We start from the raw sequence: 21,640 nt of genomic DNA on the forward strand, positions 1-21,640 counted from the left end.
ACAAATGTTTGATCGTTCCATTAAGCAATAAAAAAATTATATAAAATAATAAAAATATACGTGTAAGGATCCTAAACAAATACAGGCGGGTTACTTAAGAGTAAATGTCACCTTAAAACAATAACGTGTCATTGGTATTAATGCGTGATATAAATAGATTATCGATTCACAAACTAAATCGATAAATCCTTAATATTTATAACCTACAAATAAAACGTACAGAAAAGGTATTCAATATGGATATGAATAAAGTGCTAAAAATATGTATCCACATCTTTAACGTACAATCAATAAAGTCATGTACAGTCGAGTTCATAAATATATGTACATTTTTTCACCTTATTGTATCGAGTTAAGGTGAAGAAATGTACACATATTTATGAACTCGACTGTACCAATACATAATATTTTAGGCACTTTTTCGCATTCATATCTGACTAGCTTTTGCCCGCGGCTTCGCTCGCGTTAGAAAGAGACAAAAAGTAGCCTATGTCATAATGTCACTCTCCAGTCTCCCATCCCTTCAACTATCCACCTAAAAAAATCACGTCAATTCGTCGCTCCGTTTTGCCGTGAAAGACGGACAAACAGACACACACACTTTCCCATTTATAATATAAGTAATACCTATGGATACCTTGACTGCCCAGAATAAACCAGCTCTAAATATAGATGAATCTCAAGAAGTAATCACTGAGTTTTTTAACAAGGTCGGTTTTAAATCTTAACGACATGCAATATGAGTTTGCGAAGTGTTTACGTCTAGTGTTTTGCTTGAATGTATAATTATTGAAATTAACTGTCGACCTCAGTTCAAAGGCAAACTTCTAGTTGGTGACAACATAAATATCTTGTGACTATAGCGGAAGTTTTTTCATTTGACAATGTTTTAACTGTTTTAAAAATTGAAAATGAAAATGAAAATGAAAATAGTTTATTGATACAGTGAAACTTATGATTAGACATATGTTACAGTATTACTTATAGTTAAACACTGCTAAATACTTATTTAAAATGTAGATGTTGCCTGTAACACCTGCACAAGGCTATGCCTGAATCGCAGGATGTCACTTTTCCTGAATTGCCAATTAAAATGATTATGCGCTAAAGAAAACTAAATTAACTTAGTTATGTAAATTAACTTAATGCAAGCAATACTAAGTCTACTACAGAGACAGTAAGTATACTATGCTACAAATTTTGTATCTATTACTATACTAATAATAAGGATGTTTAACAAAACTAGATAGGACAGGGAGTGGAACCTTTAGAAGGATGGGTATAAGTTACTTTAAAAGTAAGAATGTGTGTTTTAATTGAAAAATTAAATTGTAACTGTAGTGTATGTACGGGTTTGGACAGTTAAGTACTGGTCTCAAACATCCTGTAATACGCACACCACAGAGGTCCTATACCTGTCTCGGGCATACATGGCGCGCGGAACGTAGGCTAGTCTGTGGCCAGAGCCGAGGGATGCAGCTCGGAGGAGCGGCAATAAATAAGATAAACGTGTGCGCGGCCGTGTATGTTAGCGAGCCAGGATGTAAGGAACGCTCAATAGCATATAATACAGTAACTTTCCCAACCTACGACTTATAGCTATTGCTCATTTAAAAGAGCTTGTGCCCTTCATAAATGCCAATACGAGTAGGTACCTTTGACGATCGGTCTGGCCTAGCGGTTAGCGACCCATAATGAAATAAAAAAAATAACATATAATTTAAAAAAAATACAAATAAAAGCTGTTAAGTTTTGCCATGGTCGCAGGAGGTCCTCACCGCCACCCTACAGTTATTAACCTCTGGGTGCCTGGGTGGTACTAAAATCAGCATTTTGTTTTCCAGAAAATGGTTCTAAACAACACTTTGCCATATGCTAATAAATTTAAAAAAATGTGGACAGAACCAACTGTCATTTGTTTTATTTGGATTTTTGTGATAGTATTGTCACAGTATAAGGATAAATCAGTAGTTAATCTCCGGCAGCGGCGACGCGGTCGTTACTACTGCGCAAGGTCACGCAGGGTTGTACCTGTGCTACTGTCCTACTCGTAGTAACTGTGTATGGCGCTATGCTAGTACCAACGCTCTTTCTACCTTTTTATCTAATAAAGATTCAAGTACGTGTTTGTTTCTTAAATACTGACGAAATCGTATTTACATAAAATGTTTGAATAGATGTTTGCACAATATTTAAGTAGGCACACAGCAAAAGGGAGTGTACAAGTTTCTAATGGGGTGGCAACGCGCATGTGACACTGTTTGAGTTGCAGGCGTCCATAGGTTACGGTGACCGCTTTACATCAGGCGGACCGTATACTTGTTTGCCACCGACGTTGTATAAAAAAAAATATAAAAAGTAGGTACCAAACTTTCGAGCTAGATAGATCGCAGCATCTACCTAAATGTCGTTACAGATAAATCCTTATTGATTTTAATGTGTCATTCTAGCTTTAAATCTCACTTTTACGCCATTTACGTAAGCAATAATGTACCTAACACTGCAAAAAATATAACAACCACTTACTTTTCTGGGTGTCTAGGAATTCTAAAGAACATTCTGACATTTCCGCATTTTGAGAACTGTTCTCCATACACCCATAAACACTACAGTAACGAAAATATGTCTTCGGTGCTGACGTCATTTTCTCCCGAACTCAACACGTCAACACAGCGCGCGAACGCGGCCCCGACTGTCCAGCCCAATACTTACCAGTTTCGCATGTATTCGGTGCATATGGAGAGTAGTTTTCGACACACCGCGCGGAGTGAAGTTTGTTAGAAGAGTTATTACTGCTTTATACTGTGGTATTGTCTTCGGTTACCGCGATAGTTACTAATGAAATAAAACTGTGGAAACTGATTAAATCGCGTATAATGAATTTACAATTCATCCCGACGTTTCTAATACTTTACAGCATTCGTGACCCGTTAACCACGAACGCAGTAAGGGAAGAATTGTAAATTCATTATACGCGATAATCCGTTTCCATAGTTTTATTTTTTTTGTAATAGTTTATCAAATGGTGAATATTTTACCATAACCAATGCCATTAAACATCAATAAATGTCCCATTTATGTCATTATCAATCACTTGTACGTGTTTAAAAAAATCTTCACGTCTAACAGAAACAAATGATCCATATAATGAGGCAAAACACCGTTTCATTGAGAATTAATGGCATGTAAATAGCACACACGAACAGTAGCTGGTGGCCTTACTGAAAGAGCTACTATATTTGTTGGTTTACTAGGTAAATATGGTTAAAGTTTCAACCATTGAATGGAACTTCATATTAAATTAATTAGATTTAGATTTCTTTCATGAGACAAAACATAAGATGATGAAGATGAATTGGTACAAAAAATATAAATATTTTTATACAGATTGACTGAGTCCCACGGTAAGCTCAAGCTTGTGTCGTGGGTACCCAGATCCATGGGTACGGGTAGTATTTAGTAAGTAAGGATTTACAAACATATGAGTGTTTCTAGGACACCCACTTCTTGGCTTCGATATTTTTTATTTTCAAGAATCGATATTTCGAGAACAGAGAAAAGCATCGATAATTTAAACATTAGATCCTAACATCTTATTTTACATATTACTTCACCTATTACACGCAGCACATGAATACTTGATTTTATCTCCGGAACTATTGGTACCAATAGATAAAATTTCTACATTCGCCGCATAATGATGACATATTGTGAAATTTTCATGTACATAATAGGTATCATACACGAAAGAAAAAGCGACCAAGTCCACCTGTAGCCGAACCGGGAATCGAACCCGGATCTTCAGCTTACGCGGCTAAAGTCATTGCATCTAGTTCGATGTGAAATGTTGACATTGGCACGCTTAACTTGAGGAAAAGTTATTGAGAACAAGTTTTGCCGTCTCATTTGTACATTTATTTATTTAAACTTTATTGCACAATACGAAAAAGTACAAATGGCGGACTTAATGCCAGGTGGCATGCTCTACGAGTACCAGTCAACCATGGGCTAAACCGAAATATCAAATTTGTACAGGGTCCTAGTACAGTTAGAGTAAAATGGAAAAAATACAAGCTGATACAATATCTATAGCCAAAGAGATACTTCTGCGGAAAGGGCGTTGGATAGGACATGTCTTACGAAGGCCAAACAACCACCTGTCCAAGCAAGGGTTGACTTGGAATATTCCCGGATCAAGGGGGAGAGGTCGCCCGCGAACTACCTATTAGAGGCGCACGGTGGAAAAGGAGGCTGGCTCAGCGGGCCCCGGCTGGGCGCGCCACCATGAATTTTACGTGATATTAACATAGTGCATGGAATTTCATGCGTGGCATGTGTGTTCTAGTCATAACATGGGAATGTTTTTGTATTTCGCACGTGTATTTGTGTTAATCTTATATTTGACTTATCTACGCCAGACGATTATTTTATTCAATATCCGTAATATAATCTATTCTTACAACAGTTTAATATATTTTTAACCGACTTCTTTTAAAATTGTACCTGTAAGTATAGATATAGGTATAAAAACATAACAAACATTTCCCTTTATTCATTTTCCAAGTCACTTTATTACAGCACTAAACAGGCAAGACTATATATTTTTTGTATTTCATCATGTACCTATTGTGTAATAAAATACATATTTGTAAAATTTTATATGTGTAGAAGGAATATTAGGTACACATATTTATTTACATTCACTTAGTGATTTCTAAAGTATGATTCAAATATTTATTGAAAATACTGTCTAAAAACAAAGACTAATAACAGAAAATACAGTAAACCATATTAATAATGATTTCCTTCCAGATCTCCCTGCAACCCGCGACGCAGCGCCATCAGCCAGCAATGCGCACGCGCAGCTCAAACGGCTGGTCGCCAGAGTGGTCGAGGAAGCTGCGGCGTTGCCAGCTCTCGCGCGCTATGCTGCTGAACCTCAAGCCCCGCATGACACCTATGAAGATTTGTTAGCTACTGCTATACTTAATAAGGTAAGACTAGCTTATAATCAGTGCAGTGGTTCACTATTATCTTGCAGAAACTTTTTTCGCATATATTTGATTTGCATAATACTTAGACTTATATTGACCGGGATATAGACCGTGATTACCTTTTTGATTTTTGTCGAGCTCCCGATATTTCGACGCAGTTGCATGCATCATTATCACGGAAAACAGTATTCCCTATTGTACTGGTAGCATCGCACATATTTTAAGAGTAACTGTTTTGATTAAAACGCTCAAACTAACTTCCGGTCATTTCCGGTTGCCGCCCCGTTGGCAGTTGGCGTCCCATTGCTCATTATTTTAGAGTAGATATGAACCAAAACTTATACACGGGTTTAAGGGTGGGAGGGATCTTATATCTTCAAATGAAGTGACTCATATAATTTCGATCGAACTTCACTTCAAGAAGTTCGTTTGATCATAAATTATATTTCGTCACTTCATTTTTCAGATATAAATTTATATTAACCATGTAGATGTTTAGAGATATAAGTTTTGGTTCCAAAATACAAAGTTTGGGCTGTCTTTTTCGGGGTACCTGGTCCAGTTTAGAAGATTTCTTCTAAGTCTTCTAACTAACGCGTGGACCCTGGGGCGTCACGTTATTTATTTATTTTTAGTTCTAATAACTGGCGCTGTATTAAATACTTATGATACTTATACATTGTACTGATACTAGATCTACAATATAAGTTAAAAAGCGAGATACACACAGCAACAATGGCATCTGTTCTGGTCGATATCTGGGCACGCGCAGTTGAAGGAGTTGCAAGAGTGGTCGAACTCATCAGGTCTAAGAGACTGCGGCGTTGCTAGCTGCTGAACCTCAAGTTCATAGTTTTCATAAATTATGGCTTTATGGTAATAAATCAACAATGGCAGTTCATTAGTTATAAAACCTAACCACAAAATTAAAATTTTGAAAAAACCCCCCATCGCGACATAGTAGATCGATTTTCATGAAACATGGCTAAGAACACTCCCCCGACTAACTCAGCTTTCAGACAAAATGAACTGAATCTAAATCGGTTCATCCGTTCGGGAGCTACGATGCCACAGAAAGACACACACACAGACAGACAGACAAACAGACAGACAGATAGATAGATAGACAGACAGACAGACAGACACACAGACAGACACACAGACAGACAGACACACAGACAGACAGACACGTCAAACTTATAACACCCCGTCATTTTTGCGTCGGGGGTTAAAAATAGGTGACAACATTGCAATTAGATCCTCATTATTCATTATTCCATAACATGACGAAGTTTTCGAAAAAAACAATAAATCTGTCATATCACTTTCCGTCCTAAGAGCGGTTTCGCACGTCGTCTGAAATAGTGCGAAACCGCTCTAACAAGTCCAATACTTACGCCTAACAATGTTCATTATACAGCATACGTCGCTTTCAACATGTTACCGTTAAAGATAGGTCACGGTACTTGGTGCCAAAGATTTCAATTATTTTGCTTACTTGCCATTTTCCCATTGCTCATCATTTTGACATGTACCGTTTACCATAAAAACTAGGTTAAACTAGTTTCAATTTGAAACTTATTCTAAGTGTATAGGGTATAAAATTTAATGAGTTTTTCAATGGTCGTTGTGACTATTATCGAAGTATTACATTAAGACCAAGTGCGCTTCTAACGAATAGTTACATGCCTAAAACAGTAATAATAGACTATTATCACAGCTAAACTATTTCCAGTATCTTGAAATAAAGGAAGCGTAAGCACCGTTTGGTGTTAAATATACCCAAGTACTGATAATAGTAAGTTGTACTTATGCAATCACGCGATGGGTGTGGGAATAATATTGCTGCATATTAAGCATACAGGGTGTAAACCTAATACGGGCGAACCTCTTAACGGTGGTGAGTATAGGACATCAAAAATGGAATTAGAATGATAACTTTTACTTAAAATTGAAATATTTTTTTTATCCATACAAATTAATTCGGCCCGCAACGTAATGCAAACACACTCGCGTTTAACGCTCGTTGACAGTTGTCATTGATTGTCATCGCAACCACGTTTACAGTACATTGCTGCTGGGAAATTTTTCTAAAATTCATTATGGGGTGAAAATTAAGAGTAACTCAAAAACACTTCTTAATTAATGACAACAATATTGAATTATATGCCTGGTTTCATTTATCGCCCTTATTAGGTTTACGCGCTGTATAGTGCTCACTTCATATCTTAGAGATTTAAAATAAACTTATTTATGATAAAGAGGACATTGTTTGTCAAATAACGGGAATGTGTCTTGTAATAAACCATTAACTAACGTTGTTTTGCTTCGCTGAAAAGTGATGACCAATATCAAATAACATTTCGCACTTCGCTCGGGTTCAAACCCGCAAGTCCCGCAATCTCCGGATTGAAAGTAGCACAGACACACTCTTACCAGCAAGGCCACCAGCGCTTTTTCTTTAAAATAAAATACTGACCATAATTTGACTGTGACGAACAATTCGTAACAGTACCTAATTATTATGAGTTCACAGTCAAGTTTACTGCATTAATTACTGAGATAAGATCGCGATTTGAGTCAAAATGTTTTATTTATGGTAAAAATTGGAAGCTGGCATTTATTACCCTGATATTGTGAAGGTCTGTCTTGAGATAAAGGAAAAGTAACTCAAGGCCCTACTTTCATGATAAAAGAGAGAGTTAGAAAAATGCTACATTTATTAATTTAAAATCAGATACTGACTTATTGAAATAAATAAAAATTGACTTGTTTTACACACCAAACAGTTGTAAAATGCATTTATGAAAAAAAACTATCTTTTGCCCGCGGCTTCGCTCGCGTTAGAAAGAGACAAAAAGTAGCCTATGTCACTCTCCATCCCTTCAACTATCTCCACCTAAAAAATCACGGCGATTCGTCGCTCCGTTTTGCCGTGAAAGACGGACAAACAAACAGACACACACACTTTCCCATTTATAATACTTATTATATTAGTATGGATATACATATCGTCGCCGTAGAGCGAAAAGTCACCAAATCGTTCATTGGTCATTTTGAGTTATGAGAGTTTAAAGAAAAAAATAATTAAAATAATTTTTACTGAAATTATCTTCAGATGAAATTGTGGTTTTATATCTGTTTATTAATTGGAAACTGCTATTCTTTGGGCTCAAAATGGATTTATATTATTCACACTAACGATTTAGGAGCTATAGACGATAATTAATTTTTGCCCTTAAATATTACACCTTAATTATGACTTAGTGATTTTTTGAACGAAGTTAATGATTATTTGCACACATTTTAGTGTGTTTAGACTTAACTAAGTAGAGTTAGTTGAATTATGACTGCTGTGATAGAGTGAAAATACGTGTTAGTTAAAAACTAGGGCAAACCTTGGCTTATTGGTGATACGTAGTTATTCGGTGATATCTGGTTATTATCTCGATTTGTGGGCACAGTGAGGAGATAAAACCTATAAAATCATTACGAATTAATTCGGAACATCCGACAGCAGTTGATGGTGGTGATTTTATAGGTTTTATCTCCTCACTGTGCTCACAAATCGAGATAATAACCAGATATCACCGAATAACTACGTATCACCAATAAGCCAAGGTTTGCCCTTCTTACTATATATATTTTTTTGGATTCTGATTAATATTTTAGGAACAAATTAAATCACGTCATTTCAAATTTTGCAAACACTTTATTAAAATAAAATAAACATCAAATCAAATTAAAATGGCCTCTAATTATATTAAAATCATCATTAGAAAATCCATAAAAATTAACATGGTCTTCCTAAAATAGCTTTTTTTAGGTACGCATCACAGTCACTCTTCGTCCTCGTCGTCTGTTTCTGTGACATCAGGCTCACACAATCTGTCAATAACTGTCTTATTGGTCGGCAGACTTTGGTACCATGAATGAAGCTCTCGAGGAATAACTCCCTTAGTGCATACATTTATGAGATCTTTTTTTTTTCGCCTCAGATATAGGCAATTCCTGTGGATATGCCTTTGGAATGGGATAGTCTTTTATCTTATTGATCCAGTCCTCGGCGTCGTCATGGTTGTCTGGTTCATCAGGTACACGCCCCTTGCGCCTCTTTGTGCGTCTCAGCGGCTTTGGCGGGCCATCGTAAATCTGTTGGACATTAAATTCAGAGTAGGGGCCCTCATGGCTGTAGCGAAATTTGACTACACGAGGACGCTGCTTCTCAAATCTGAAACACTTAAATTTAAGCCACGCCAATTTGTTGCCATCAGTGTCGTGTGTCGTATTTCTAACGAAAGCTTCATTCAACGCCCTGACATCGAGCATTTCGTCGTGAAGTAACTCTTTTACGACGTATGGTGGAGCATTCGTACCTTTATCAAAATGACAACACTGACAACCAATAATGAAAGCCGCTAGAAATTTCATGTCGTTCTCACTATGACTAGGTACCTACAGTCACCGGCAGTAGTATCTTCCGACAATAAGGCCGCAAAAATATGTGACGCGCTCTTATTTGTAGGGTTAGAAGAGCGAGTCACATATTTTTGCCGCCTTCATGTAGGAAGATACTATTGCCGGTGACTCTACGAAGTGTAGAAGGAATTGAATTTCGTAACCGTATATTACTTGAATGCGGATTATTATATATGAGTAAATAATTGAATAAACATGTAATGGTTGTTGTACTTATAGTATGTAAAAAAGCATAATAATTTGCTTCATAACAATTGCATGTACCGAGATTAAGTATGAAACGTTACGTGCTAAGTTAATTGTGGATTTGGTGAAAAAGAAAGATGATTTGGATAACGAGGTAAGTTTTTTTGGTATCAGTTAGTTATTTAGTTGTATTTTTATCAAACATTATTTATAAAATGAAATAATATTTTATAGGTTCCAGTTTAGAAGTACTTGTATGTAGTAAGCCAAAAGGAACAGGATTATGTGGAACGAAACAAGTAAAATTTTGTTATATCGGTGTGATGACTAAGGCTTGCCGGTGTGTGTGCCTAATAACAATATGCTTTTTTACATACTATACAACAACCATTACATGTTTATTCAATTATTTACTCAAATATAATAATCCGCATTCAAGTAATATACGGTTACGAAATTCAATTCCTTCTACACTTCGTAGAGTCACCGGCAATAGTATCTTCCTACATGAAGGCGGCAAAAATATGTGACTCGCTCTTCTAACCCTACAAATAAGAGCGCGTCACATATTTTTGCGGCCTTATTGTCGGAAGATACTACTGCCGGTGACTGTAGGTACCTAGTCATAGTGAGAACGACATGAAATTTCTAGCGGCTTTCATTATTGGTTGTCAGTGTTGTCATTTTGATAAAGGTACGAATGCTCCACCATACGTCGTAAAAGAGTTACTTCACGACGAAATGCTCGATGTCAGGGCGTTGAATGAAGCTTTCGTTAGAAATACGACACACGACACTGATGGCAACAAATTGGCGTGGCTTAAATTTAAGTGTTTCAGATTTGAGAAGCAGCGTCCTCGTGTAGTCAAATTTCGCTACAGCCATGAGGGCCCCTACTCTGAATTTAATGTCCAACAGATTTACAGTGGCCCGCCAAAACCGCTGAGACGCACAAAGAGGCGCAAGGGGCGTGTACCTGATGAACCAGACAACCATGACGACGCCGAGGACTGGATCAATAAGATAAAAGACTATCCCATTCCAAAGGCATATCCACAGGCATTACCTATATCTGAGGCGAAAAAAAAGATCTCTTAAATTTATGCACTAAGGGAGTTATTCCTCGAGAGCTTCATTCATGGTACCAAAGTCTGCCGACCAATAAGACAGTTATTGACAGATTGTGTGAGCCTGATGTCACAGAAACAGACGACGAGGACGAAGAGTGACTGTGATGCGTACCTAAAAAAGCTATTTTAGGAAGACCATGTTAATTTTTATGGATTTTCTAATGATGATTTTAATATAATTAGAGGCCATTTTAATTTGATTTCATGTTTATTTTATTTTAATAAAGTGTTTGCAAAATTTGAAATGACGTGATTTAATTTGTTCCTAAAATATTAATCAGAATCCAAAAAAATATATATAGTAAGTAGGGCAAACCTTGGCTTATTGGTGATACGTAGTTATTCGGTGATATCTGGTTATTATCTCGATTTGTGAGCACAGTGAGGAGATAAAACCTATAAAATCACCACCATCAACTGCTGTCGGATGTTCCGAATTAATTCGTAATGATTTTATAGGTTTTATCTCCTCACTGTGCCCACAAATCGAGATAATAACCAGATATAACCGAATAACTACGTATCACCAATAAGCCAAGGTTTGCCCTAGTTTGCTCATGCGCAACGACTGGCCGGAGGACGCGGCGGGGGGAGTCGCGTCGGTGCGGTATCGGTACGGGGGCCCGCGGCACTGGCCGAAAAGTCACTAACTTGCGAGCGAAATTCAATCAAATCACGTCGGAGTACAGTACAGTCTTTATTCTAAAATTAATTAAATATGATTAGTTATTGTATTCTACATTTTTTTGTAGGGTTAAACTCATTTAAACTGTTTAATTAATTATCGTTTTGGTTAAATGATGTACATTGCCTTACAACTATAAATAAAAAATAACTAAACAGAGTTAGTTAATTTTCGCTTTCACACTTTTGACATACCAGGTATTCTAAAAGTAACTAAGTATATTAAGTGACTTTTTGAATGAGGTTCTTCGTGGTTAAATCGTTTAGTAATAGTTTGGGAAAAATAACTAAAATGACTTAGGTACGCTCATAAATAAGTTCAAAGAAGTATAAAAAAGTATAAAAGAATTAGGTATTTTTCGACTAAAATATTGAATCCAAGGTGGGTTTTTAGTTAGTTCTTTAACTTTGTAAAATTAGAACTATGATCTCTATGGCTACCGCAATAAGACTCAAATTTGGAGAAAAAAAATGCGATTTTGATGACATATACAAGTAAATTTTGGCCATTTTGTGATTTGGTGACTTTTCGCTCTACGGCGACGATATTAGAGTCTCCCTGCTGGGCAAAGACCTCTCCTCTATATTTCCACATACTATACATATAAGTATTGAAAATATTTACCTATTAGGTACATTTATTTTAAAATATATAATGAACTAATTTGTAATAGATATGTAGTTAAATCATATCAGAGGGTCCACTGCATCCTACTGTAAAAATATACCTACATATATTTGATCGATGGAAATGCAGATTTAGACTGTATATATTATTATTAAGCTATAACGATCAGAGAACTAAACAATCAGGAGGAACACAGGCATTAAGCAGCCTCGGTGAATCCGTAGCAGTGTTGCAAAACGCAGGCAAATTAAGGGCTGCCAATGCCAACCTTCAATCATAACAGCTAATGAAATTAAGTAAATAATTTTCTTGATGGAAAACTATAAAGGCGACTAACAGACATTAAAAAAAATATTGAGAGCCAATTAAAAAATATAATATAACCTCAAGAAAATTGATTATTTCACTTTACTCAGCCAATACAACCATAATTCTTGCTTTAATGATACCTACTTTCATCATTAAAATTAAAGAATTCCTTACATTTTCCAATAGTCACATAAATTATGCATTTCTTCGATCTTGATACATATAAATCGATCAATCTGCGGCTGATAGTGCGAGTTTATCTATGACATAAATGGCCGCTGATAACCAAATGAGATTTACTTGAAGGCCGAACGAGATATTATTAGACGTACTAAAAGTACTAAAACAGTTACTGGATGGAAGTAGGTATGATGCAAAAGTAAAAGGCTTTAACTAGGGTATAGTTTTTTATGAGTAAAACAATAAGGTAATAGGTATTAGTGCGTTTTCACATTATCCGATGGCGGCTTAAATGTATGGGATATCGGCCCTACATCCGATATCGGATCGGATAATGTGAAAACGCACTTAGGGAGACCGAACTTCGCTCAAGAATCATTAAAAAAACTAAATAATGCGCCTTTTTCTAGAGAATAGATACCTAGTAGGTCTATTTTTCGTCCCCGTGTAATAAACATCGAACCTTTGGATCACCGTATAGGTTGACTGGTAGAGATCCCTCTTAGGGATAAGTTCGCCTTATCTAAAATTATAGTATGAAAAAAATATCGTCCTACTTTCGTCGTTTCGGACGAAAAAGTGGGACGTTTTTCTGGCTGCGGAGTTGCGGACGCGATTAATGACATAATCAAAATAATCACCAATTAATAGATTTTATCAGATATTATAAAATGTACAAAAACAACCTCATAGATTAAATATGTTACATAAGTAGCGATCCGGTTCGAGAGATATGATTTATAATCAATTTTAATGAGCTGGAATACAGGGCCGATATGTAATTTTTATAAAGGTCCTTTAAAAATAAATTGAAAAAAAATGAGCTGGAAGGAAATGTGTTCCAATTTCAGAGGAGCGTTTTCATATTAGCCTGTAAGATCAATAATTATAATATTTTTCACCGCACCAACTGTTAAAGGATTAGTTTGCTATTCTAAAACAGATAGCAAAATTGCATTTTATCCACAAGAGTGCAAAGTAATTTGATACAAATTATAACTTGATGTCTTAAGCTGGCTGGTAGTTATTTACCTATGATTTTGAATCATAAATATTGAATAAATTGATATATTTGATTTAATTAGATGTTTTATAGTTAGTATTTTGTTCGTGTTGGTGTGGTGAAAAATTTTGTGTTTTACTCGCTACGCTCGCGGTTCAAAATTGGAATCTTTCGCTTGCTCAGGTATCAATATTGGCACGTGCGGTTAAACAACTACTTTGCCCCCTTGTAAAACAAATAACTATTGAATGGAGTTGTTATTTATTTTTATTTAAGAACTGTGATATATAATAGTGTTTTTTATTAATTTAAATTGTCATTGGTAACTAGAGATGGTGCTATAAAATTATAGGCAATATTATAGGCAAACAGGCATCCGTCGGATATCAATCTGTTCGTTAGTAGAAACACTAGAAACCGGAATGTATCCGTTCGGTAATTTCTATGAGGTTCTATCGCAATTAAAGGCTTATTCAATCGTCACTGATAATCGAATGCGATGCGATTCATTGCGACTTTCGATCGATTTATAGATGAATTCGCCATTAATAGTTAGGTAGTCGAAGTTTGTATGTAATTTCCATTATAAAGAGTTTGTAGTATTATGCAGAGTTATTATAACCTACAAATAATACTAGGTACCTACAAATACAATATTATTAGCAAGGATAATTTATATAGGACTAGCTTTTGGCCGCGACTTCGCTCGCGTTAGAAAGAGACAAAAGTAGAAGTTAGAAAGTAGCCTATGTCACTCTCCATCCCTTCAACTATCTCCATCTAAAAAATCACGTCAATTCGTCGCTCCGTTTTGCCGTGAGTGACGGACAAACAAACAGACACACACACTTTCCCATTTATAATATTAGTATGGATTTACAGTGTCCATACTACATTGTACCTCATTTTTTTAGCGCCACCTATTAAATATTATCATAACTACACTGATGAGGCCTACATTTTTTTTCGAAATGTGTATTGACGTGATATCATAATAATGATTTTGGCCACTTCCAGGCTGCGAAACAGCGCCATCTAGTTTTAAGCTTAAATACCCATACATTTCAGGGGTACACTTTTTTTGTATGTCCTGTATTATACGGTCCTTGATTATTAACATATTTTTTTTAATGGTAAAGTAAAATTTTGCTACTTGCAGCACAGACTCGGAAATTGTTATCATAAAGACTCTATATTGATATTTCATATTCTGAAGTAAATTACACCTGCTGATACGAAAATAAACTGGTTTGCATTTTGCAATGAAAGGTGAAGGATTTAAAAATGTATTGCATTTTTGCTGGATTAAACTGGATTACCTTTCCAGCGCAACAACCTTGGACAATGCATGATAATGAATTATCAATATTTTACGCGTCAATATTTATAATATATGATTAATGTTTATTTTAATTATTGGGACCATCAATCACGAATTTGAAGAGTGGATCAAAAAGCAGTATAGATATCTGCCACATATACCTCCTGTATATTAGCAGGGGCGGCTCACTCCGCGATTCTATCGCCGCGTTACAAGTAGAGGCCGGCGGCCGCGAGTTCGCGGCCTAATCAGGGGTGGCGCACGTTCTCACGGAATGCACGTTCGCACTCTCTATTGTTACTTTACGTCGCGAGTTTTTTTTAAGGTTTTTATGCGATGTTTTAATGCTTAGTTAAATAGACATCATGAATAAAATAGGACAGATCTACTATTGATTAATCCCACGGAAAAGTTCAATAAGGCTTGTGATATTGGGACTTAAACAAATATATATATATAGATACCTAGAAAGTACCCAAGACTGGAACATAATAGTATAACATTTTATCTGAGTATTCATTCGTTTTAATCCATAGGCAACCCTATCGTCCACCGCTGTGCACGTGCGGCTCGCTTCTTTGTTAGAATTTTGTAGGCATTTAAAAGGTGGCATTTCGTGAACATCAAAGCAGTGGGCCTTCTGTACACTTGTACTATTATACATATTACATTCTGTGATATGTGGAAGGAAGATAGATGTTTAGCGTTGACATACAAGCAAAGTAATAGAAGTAGAAACAAGTAAAGTTAATATTGAAACTTGTTACAAAATGTATAAACACATCCGGGCAAGGCCTTCAATTTAAATAGATAAAGAAAGATCCGTATACAATTCAATCCACAAGACGAATGGTTCTCGATAACTATCACAAGTCCTGGTGCCTATCAGCGATAAAGCCATGCAGATAACGGTGGACTTTCAGCGCGATAGGTACAAACAAATCGGTTGTTCATGAAATGGTAAGGATTAATGCATAATTATCAAATTGCAAACTTAATTAGCCGCGGACGCCATTTAATCGCAACGCTTTTGCCGCGCGCCTTTTTTTTAATAGGTGTTTTAAGTGCGTGCGTTTTCAGTGAGGTTATTTTATATAGGTAGTGAAGTTTTGTGCGGTGAATATTAGATTATTCAGAATCTCAAAATGGAATTGTCTCTTTCGTTGTTGATGTATGGCTCACTTGTTATGTTATATGTTGTAGCGTACATTCTTTCCGTAAGTGTTTTATTTTTGTTTTTTTATTAGTAAATAATGATTTATTTGACAGGAGTAGGTATGTTATTGATGTTTCTTTACATTTTTTTAAACCAGTTGTAGTTTAAATTGATTTATGGAGTTTAATACAACTGTAACATTATGTTCATTATTGTCCCTATCGGTCGCATTGATATATTTTGTGTTGCAAGAGGAGAATTTTATAAAGATTTCTTATTAACTAATTTTAGTACAGGACAAATGACGGACATAATATATCTAAAACATTGTCTAAAAAGATTAAACTTTCAGAATGAATAGAATAGAATATTTTTTATTCGAAAGTACACAGATAATAATATAGTTATTTGTTACACAAGGGGGCAAAGTTGTATTTTGACTCCGAGTGTGGAATTGAAAAACGAGCAAGTGAAAGGATTCTATAGTTGAACCACGAGCGAAGCGAGTGGTTCGAGAATAGAATCCTGAACTTGCGAGTTTTTAACACACGAGAAGTAAAATACATTTGCACCCGAGAGTAACACATAACTTTTCCCCTCACTATAGCGAGGAAACTACAACGCAAAAAATGCGTTTATCACTGCTTCTAGTAGTTCCACAGGTGGTAAATCATCTTTATTACTAGATTCACCTACTTTTATAAAGTTTAAAGCAATTAATTTGACTTTATTCAAGGTCAAATTACTTTACCCACTAGTGGATAAAATGCGTTTTTACCCGCTGGTATTAAAGGACGAATCAAGTGTTTCCGAGCTAGTGAGGGGAAAACAATTTTACACTGACATAAAATAGTAATAAAGTGCCCCGAAATGGCCTCACCTCAGCAATGAGATTCGGAGTTATCAATTCAAGGACATGGAGACCATTCGATTCCCTACGGGTTCCCTAAAATTCTCCAGTATCTGTAGAAGTTCATACAAGACAGATCCCGTAAACCCCTCCGGATTTATCAACGAAAATTTTAACGCCACGCCACTTAGGTATCCTTTCACGATTTTGGCGCAGATTTTCCATACAAATATTCACTCATGAATCATTCGCCTGCCCTTATCCCATTCATTTGGAGTCGGCGCAACATGTCTTCCGCTTCCATACCTCCCTATCATCCGTCATTTCATCATTCACTTGCTTTCGCTTCATATCATCTCTCACGCAATCCATCCACCTTTTCCTCGGTTTTCCTCTCCATACAAATATTGACTGTTCAGTACAAACCTCTCGCCAGTTTTATGAGTTTATGTTTAAGTAGCTAGGTACGTCATAATAAAATTACACAATTATTTTCGATAATATTCGATTGTTTCTATCCGGATTAATTACTGTGACTCATCATTTAGCGATATTTATAACTAAGCTTATGTCTGCTCGCATGGCCGATAAGTTATAGGATGCAAATAAAGCCATCAGCACTGATATGTAATTGAAAAACCCGGATACTGATCACAGAAACTTTCTTCGATTAGGTAGCATATAGGTACCTATAGAAGTTAAAGAAATAAAATAAGAAGAAACGTAAAACTAAATGATCCAAAAAATATCGGCAAAATGCCGCGGTAATTCGTGATTTTCAAACAATAGACGAATGATAAACAGACATACGAATTGCTAAAAACAAAAACAATAAGAAAATAAGTAAGTGCAAAAAAGTGAGAGAAAAGAACACTAGGAAAATGACAGAGACGAAGAAGTGTCTCATTAAATATTGATATCTATTTACTCTTAAGAGATTTAATGAAAAATTTAAAACACATATCGTATTTGTAGGTATAGGTAGCTATAAAAACGGCCATCACACCATGCAAGTACCTATAGTTTATAAAATAATACATAAGCTATTGACGCATGTTATGACGTCAAAGCATTTAGGTAATGTTTTTCTATACTCTTCCTTGATAAAAAACCGGCCAAGTGCGAGTCGGACTCGCCCACCGAGGGTTCCGTACAAACTTTCTTTCAAACTACCTAGTAAAAATAATCTCATATTTTCATATAACTCTAATGACTTGACTAGAAGACAAAAGTATAGGCACTAATGAGTATTATAGTGTATAGCGCCATCTCCCGGTCAATTTGCTAACTAATTTGCGCGACCTGGTTTTTCAGGGATAATTCTTTATAATGTTAACAGATTTAAACAGTTTTTACTTTATTGGACAGAAGATGGTTTACGTAACATATCGTATTAATTTTAAGTACGATATACATCCGCAAGGGTGGGTAAATTGAAAGTAAAAATCTGAAAAGTTTTTTGTGAATAAAAAAAAAGTATTCAAAATACAAACACAATTATATTTTTCCTGTAATATATAGCATAAAACCAATGTTTACTAAAATTTTCATAATTTTTCGTTGGTAAACTTCGGAGATAAGGGGGGGGGAACGGTATTTTTTTTTACATTTTCCTTCAAAATTCTTTTTTTTTCCACAACAAAAACATTATAAAAAATAGTTTATTTACGTTCAATTTGAGCTCTTTCCAACGATACCCCACTTGACCTAGTAACTTAAAATTTACAGTTTGCCCCCCTTTCATTTTGGCCATTTTCTACAATTAAAATTAATATATTTAAAAAAATTATACTTTCTATTTGTAGAGGTTTACAATGTTCACAACTATTCCAAATTTCAAGTTGATAGCATTAGTAGTTCTCGAGATATTTAGGAATGTGACAGACGGACAGACAGACGGACACAGTCGCACCATAAGGGTTCCTGTTGTACCTTTTTGGTACGGAACCCTAAAAAATTGCTAAATTCATTGACATGAAACTGTTTTACATTAATATCTTATATGAGCTACCTACTTATGACCTGGGTACGTAGTTGATTGGCACAAACGCTCACGAAACGAAACGCTCGTAATAGATATCTAGATGTCTATCGCTCGTGCGTACTGGCGCGGTAGAGCCAGGCTATCTTTCGCGGCGTTTCGTTTTCATTTCGCGTCGGAGAAATGCCATTCGGCTGCGCACGCTGTATTGTTGTTACGATTTACTGCTTTCTTGGCTTTGCCCCGCCGTTCGTATTGTGGTTCTTAACTTTATAGGTTCGTTCTATACTTATTGTTTTTAACCCCCGACGCAAAAACGAAGGGGTGTTATAAGTTTGACGTGTCTGTCTGTGTGTATGTCTGTCTGTCTGTTTGTCTGTCTGTCTGTGGCATCGTAGCTCTCGAACGGATGAACCGATTTTGATTTAGTTTTTTTTATCTGAAAGCTGAGTTAGTCGGGAGTGTTCTTAGCCATGTTTCATGAAAATCGGTCCACTAGGTCGTCTAGGTCGCGGTCGGGGGTTTTTTCAAAATTTTAATTTTGTGAATCTAATCTATTTAAAATCTATACTTAGGTAGTTTATTATTAAACCAATGTACCTACATTATATCTCCTTTCTCTTCCTACCCTTCTTCTTCTTCTTCTACCCTTATCCCTCTCCCCTTATGGGTTTACCCCTCCCGCTCCATTCCTCAACATTCATGGATAACATTATTTTTCCTATGTATATGACCCTTTTAAATTACTATCATTAATCATGATTTAAAAAAAAACCTTTAATCTTCCTTTTAACACGCATAAAGTGTTAACTTACTCATTATTGACATTGTTGCCAAATATAAATACCATGCAATGTTTATTTAATTATGAATATGGCCTATCATTTACTACTCCTCAAATAGTTGAGCAATATAATATCATAGCGAGCAACCGTACGTTGTGCACTCATGATATTTGTATAATGACCATTGAGAAATAAGAAAACCTTCATGGCACTTGTATTTCATAGTTCAGCGTGGTTCAGCCCTTTCGCCGCTGTTATACTACCTATATTATTCATGTGAGTTTTTGAAGTTCAAAAAAATCTAATAGCATTATTAACTACATAAATTCACAGCTACCTATTGTTTGTCTATATTCATCATTTTGACATTTATATTAGAAAATTTAACAAAGTCTGTCTTCACGGGTCCTTTTGACCTTATAAAGAGTATTTTTAATGTATATTTTATGACCGACACTGAATTTTTTAAATTAAAAATTAGTAGGTGTCAACCCTATCCCCAACCCCTTCATGCACATGTCCGCGTAGTATGTTCGTAGCTTTAATGCAGTACACACCCGGTGTCCACCGCGGCCGCTTCTGTGTCGTAATCCGGCGAATTAGCCGTCATAATCCGGTGGCAATGTACAACTTCTTCAGCGGGCTTGTCGGCTTTCCGGAAGGATATGATGTCAAGGTTCTGATTCCTGAATTTGGTCTTTTTTAACCCCCGACGCAAAAACGACGGGATGTTATGTTTGACGTGTATGTCTGTCTGCGTATGTGTGTCTGTGGCATCGTAGCTCCTAAACGGATGAACCGATTTAGATTTAGTTTTTTTTTTGTTTGAAAGCTGAATTAGTCGGGAGTGTTCTTAGCCATGTTTGATGGAAATCGGATCACTATATCCGGGTTTTTGTTTCAAAATTGAAATTTTGTATTTTGGTTTTGTTGAAATATGATATACCTATAGAAATAGTGTTGTGTGCCAAAAAAGTAACGCCCGTTCAATGGAAGTTGAAGGTCGACCACTCTATGTTAACAGCGATTTTTAAAGCCCGTCAGTTATAGTATTTTATGCAACAGGCGTTTAAAGGAGGTCAAAAAAGACGAGTGGCGTGGGTAACAATTTGAGGCGAAGCCGAAAATTGTTAAGGCGCCACGAGTATTTTTTGACTCAGTTAAACACCGTTGCATACAATACTTTTTCTACGACCATGCACTTACTTTTGAATAGTTTTCTAGAATAACTTTCGTGAAATTCGCACTGTTTCCTTTCCTATAAGTATTTTGACTTGTCCTCTGCAATGTTTCTGCACTCACCCTGTCGCTCGCACTCCCCCGCGCCGCCGCCCGCCCCCGGCCGGCGCCCCGCGGCCCGCGCTATATCCCTTAACGGCTACCTAACAATGCTTTAAGAGCTATATCGTATGCGTGGGTGCGCGGGGCGCCGGGGGCGGGCATCTTTTATGTAGGGTTTTAACGATCTATGCACGACACGGTAAATGACGAATAACAACACGGGAGTAGAAAAAAGTGTTAACGTCAAAATCTATGTATTTGTAACACTTTCCTTGCACTGGCAAAGAACTACGCCACAATCGTGCTTGCTGATGTGATCTCATGGTTAAAATGATGTACTTACTTAAGAGCCTACACCCATCTTAAAGGCCGGCAACGCACCTCCAATGTCCATGGGCGGCGGTGATCGCTTATCATCAGGCGACCTGTCTGCTCGTTTGCCTCCTATCCCATAAAAAAATGCATGCAACTTTAAATGAACTTTTACGATCGTGTAGAACTATATGTATCGTTTAAATATAAATTAAAGCCACAAAACAAAAAGTAGATTTTTTTTGTACGAAATCTTCTAACCATCAATACGAGCGCATCATCTTACCAATTAGATATAGTAAACATACCGGTCAAAATCATAACCCTCCTTTTGCGTCGTAGTCGGGTAAATAGGTAGAGT

The 21,640-nt window shown here is 36.2% G+C and overlaps 1 protein-coding gene across 6 annotated transcripts in view; it reads left to right on the forward strand.

Moving 5' to 3' along the window:
- Positions 1–21,640, forward strand: part of LOC125225178 — a 187,520-nt gene that overhangs the window by 157,903 nt on the left and 7,977 nt on the right. For 5 of the 6 annotated variants that reach the window (XM_048128762.1, XM_048128758.1, XM_048128760.1 and 2 more), the window contains one exon: positions 4,813–4,994. In XM_048128762.1, the coding sequence (XP_047984719.1) occupies positions 4,813–4,994 (182 nt within the window). Of the gene's footprint in view, positions 1–4,812; positions 4,995–15,931; positions 16,132–21,640 lie in introns of those variants that run through there. The other variant, XM_048128764.1, reaches the window with a different exon arrangement.

Source organism: Leguminivora glycinivorella, chromosome 4 (genome assembly GCF_023078275.1).
Source record: "Leguminivora glycinivorella isolate SPB_JAAS2020 chromosome 4, LegGlyc_1.1, whole genome shotgun sequence".
Classification (NCBI taxonomy): Eukaryota; Metazoa; Arthropoda; class Insecta; order Lepidoptera; family Tortricidae; genus Leguminivora; species Leguminivora glycinivorella.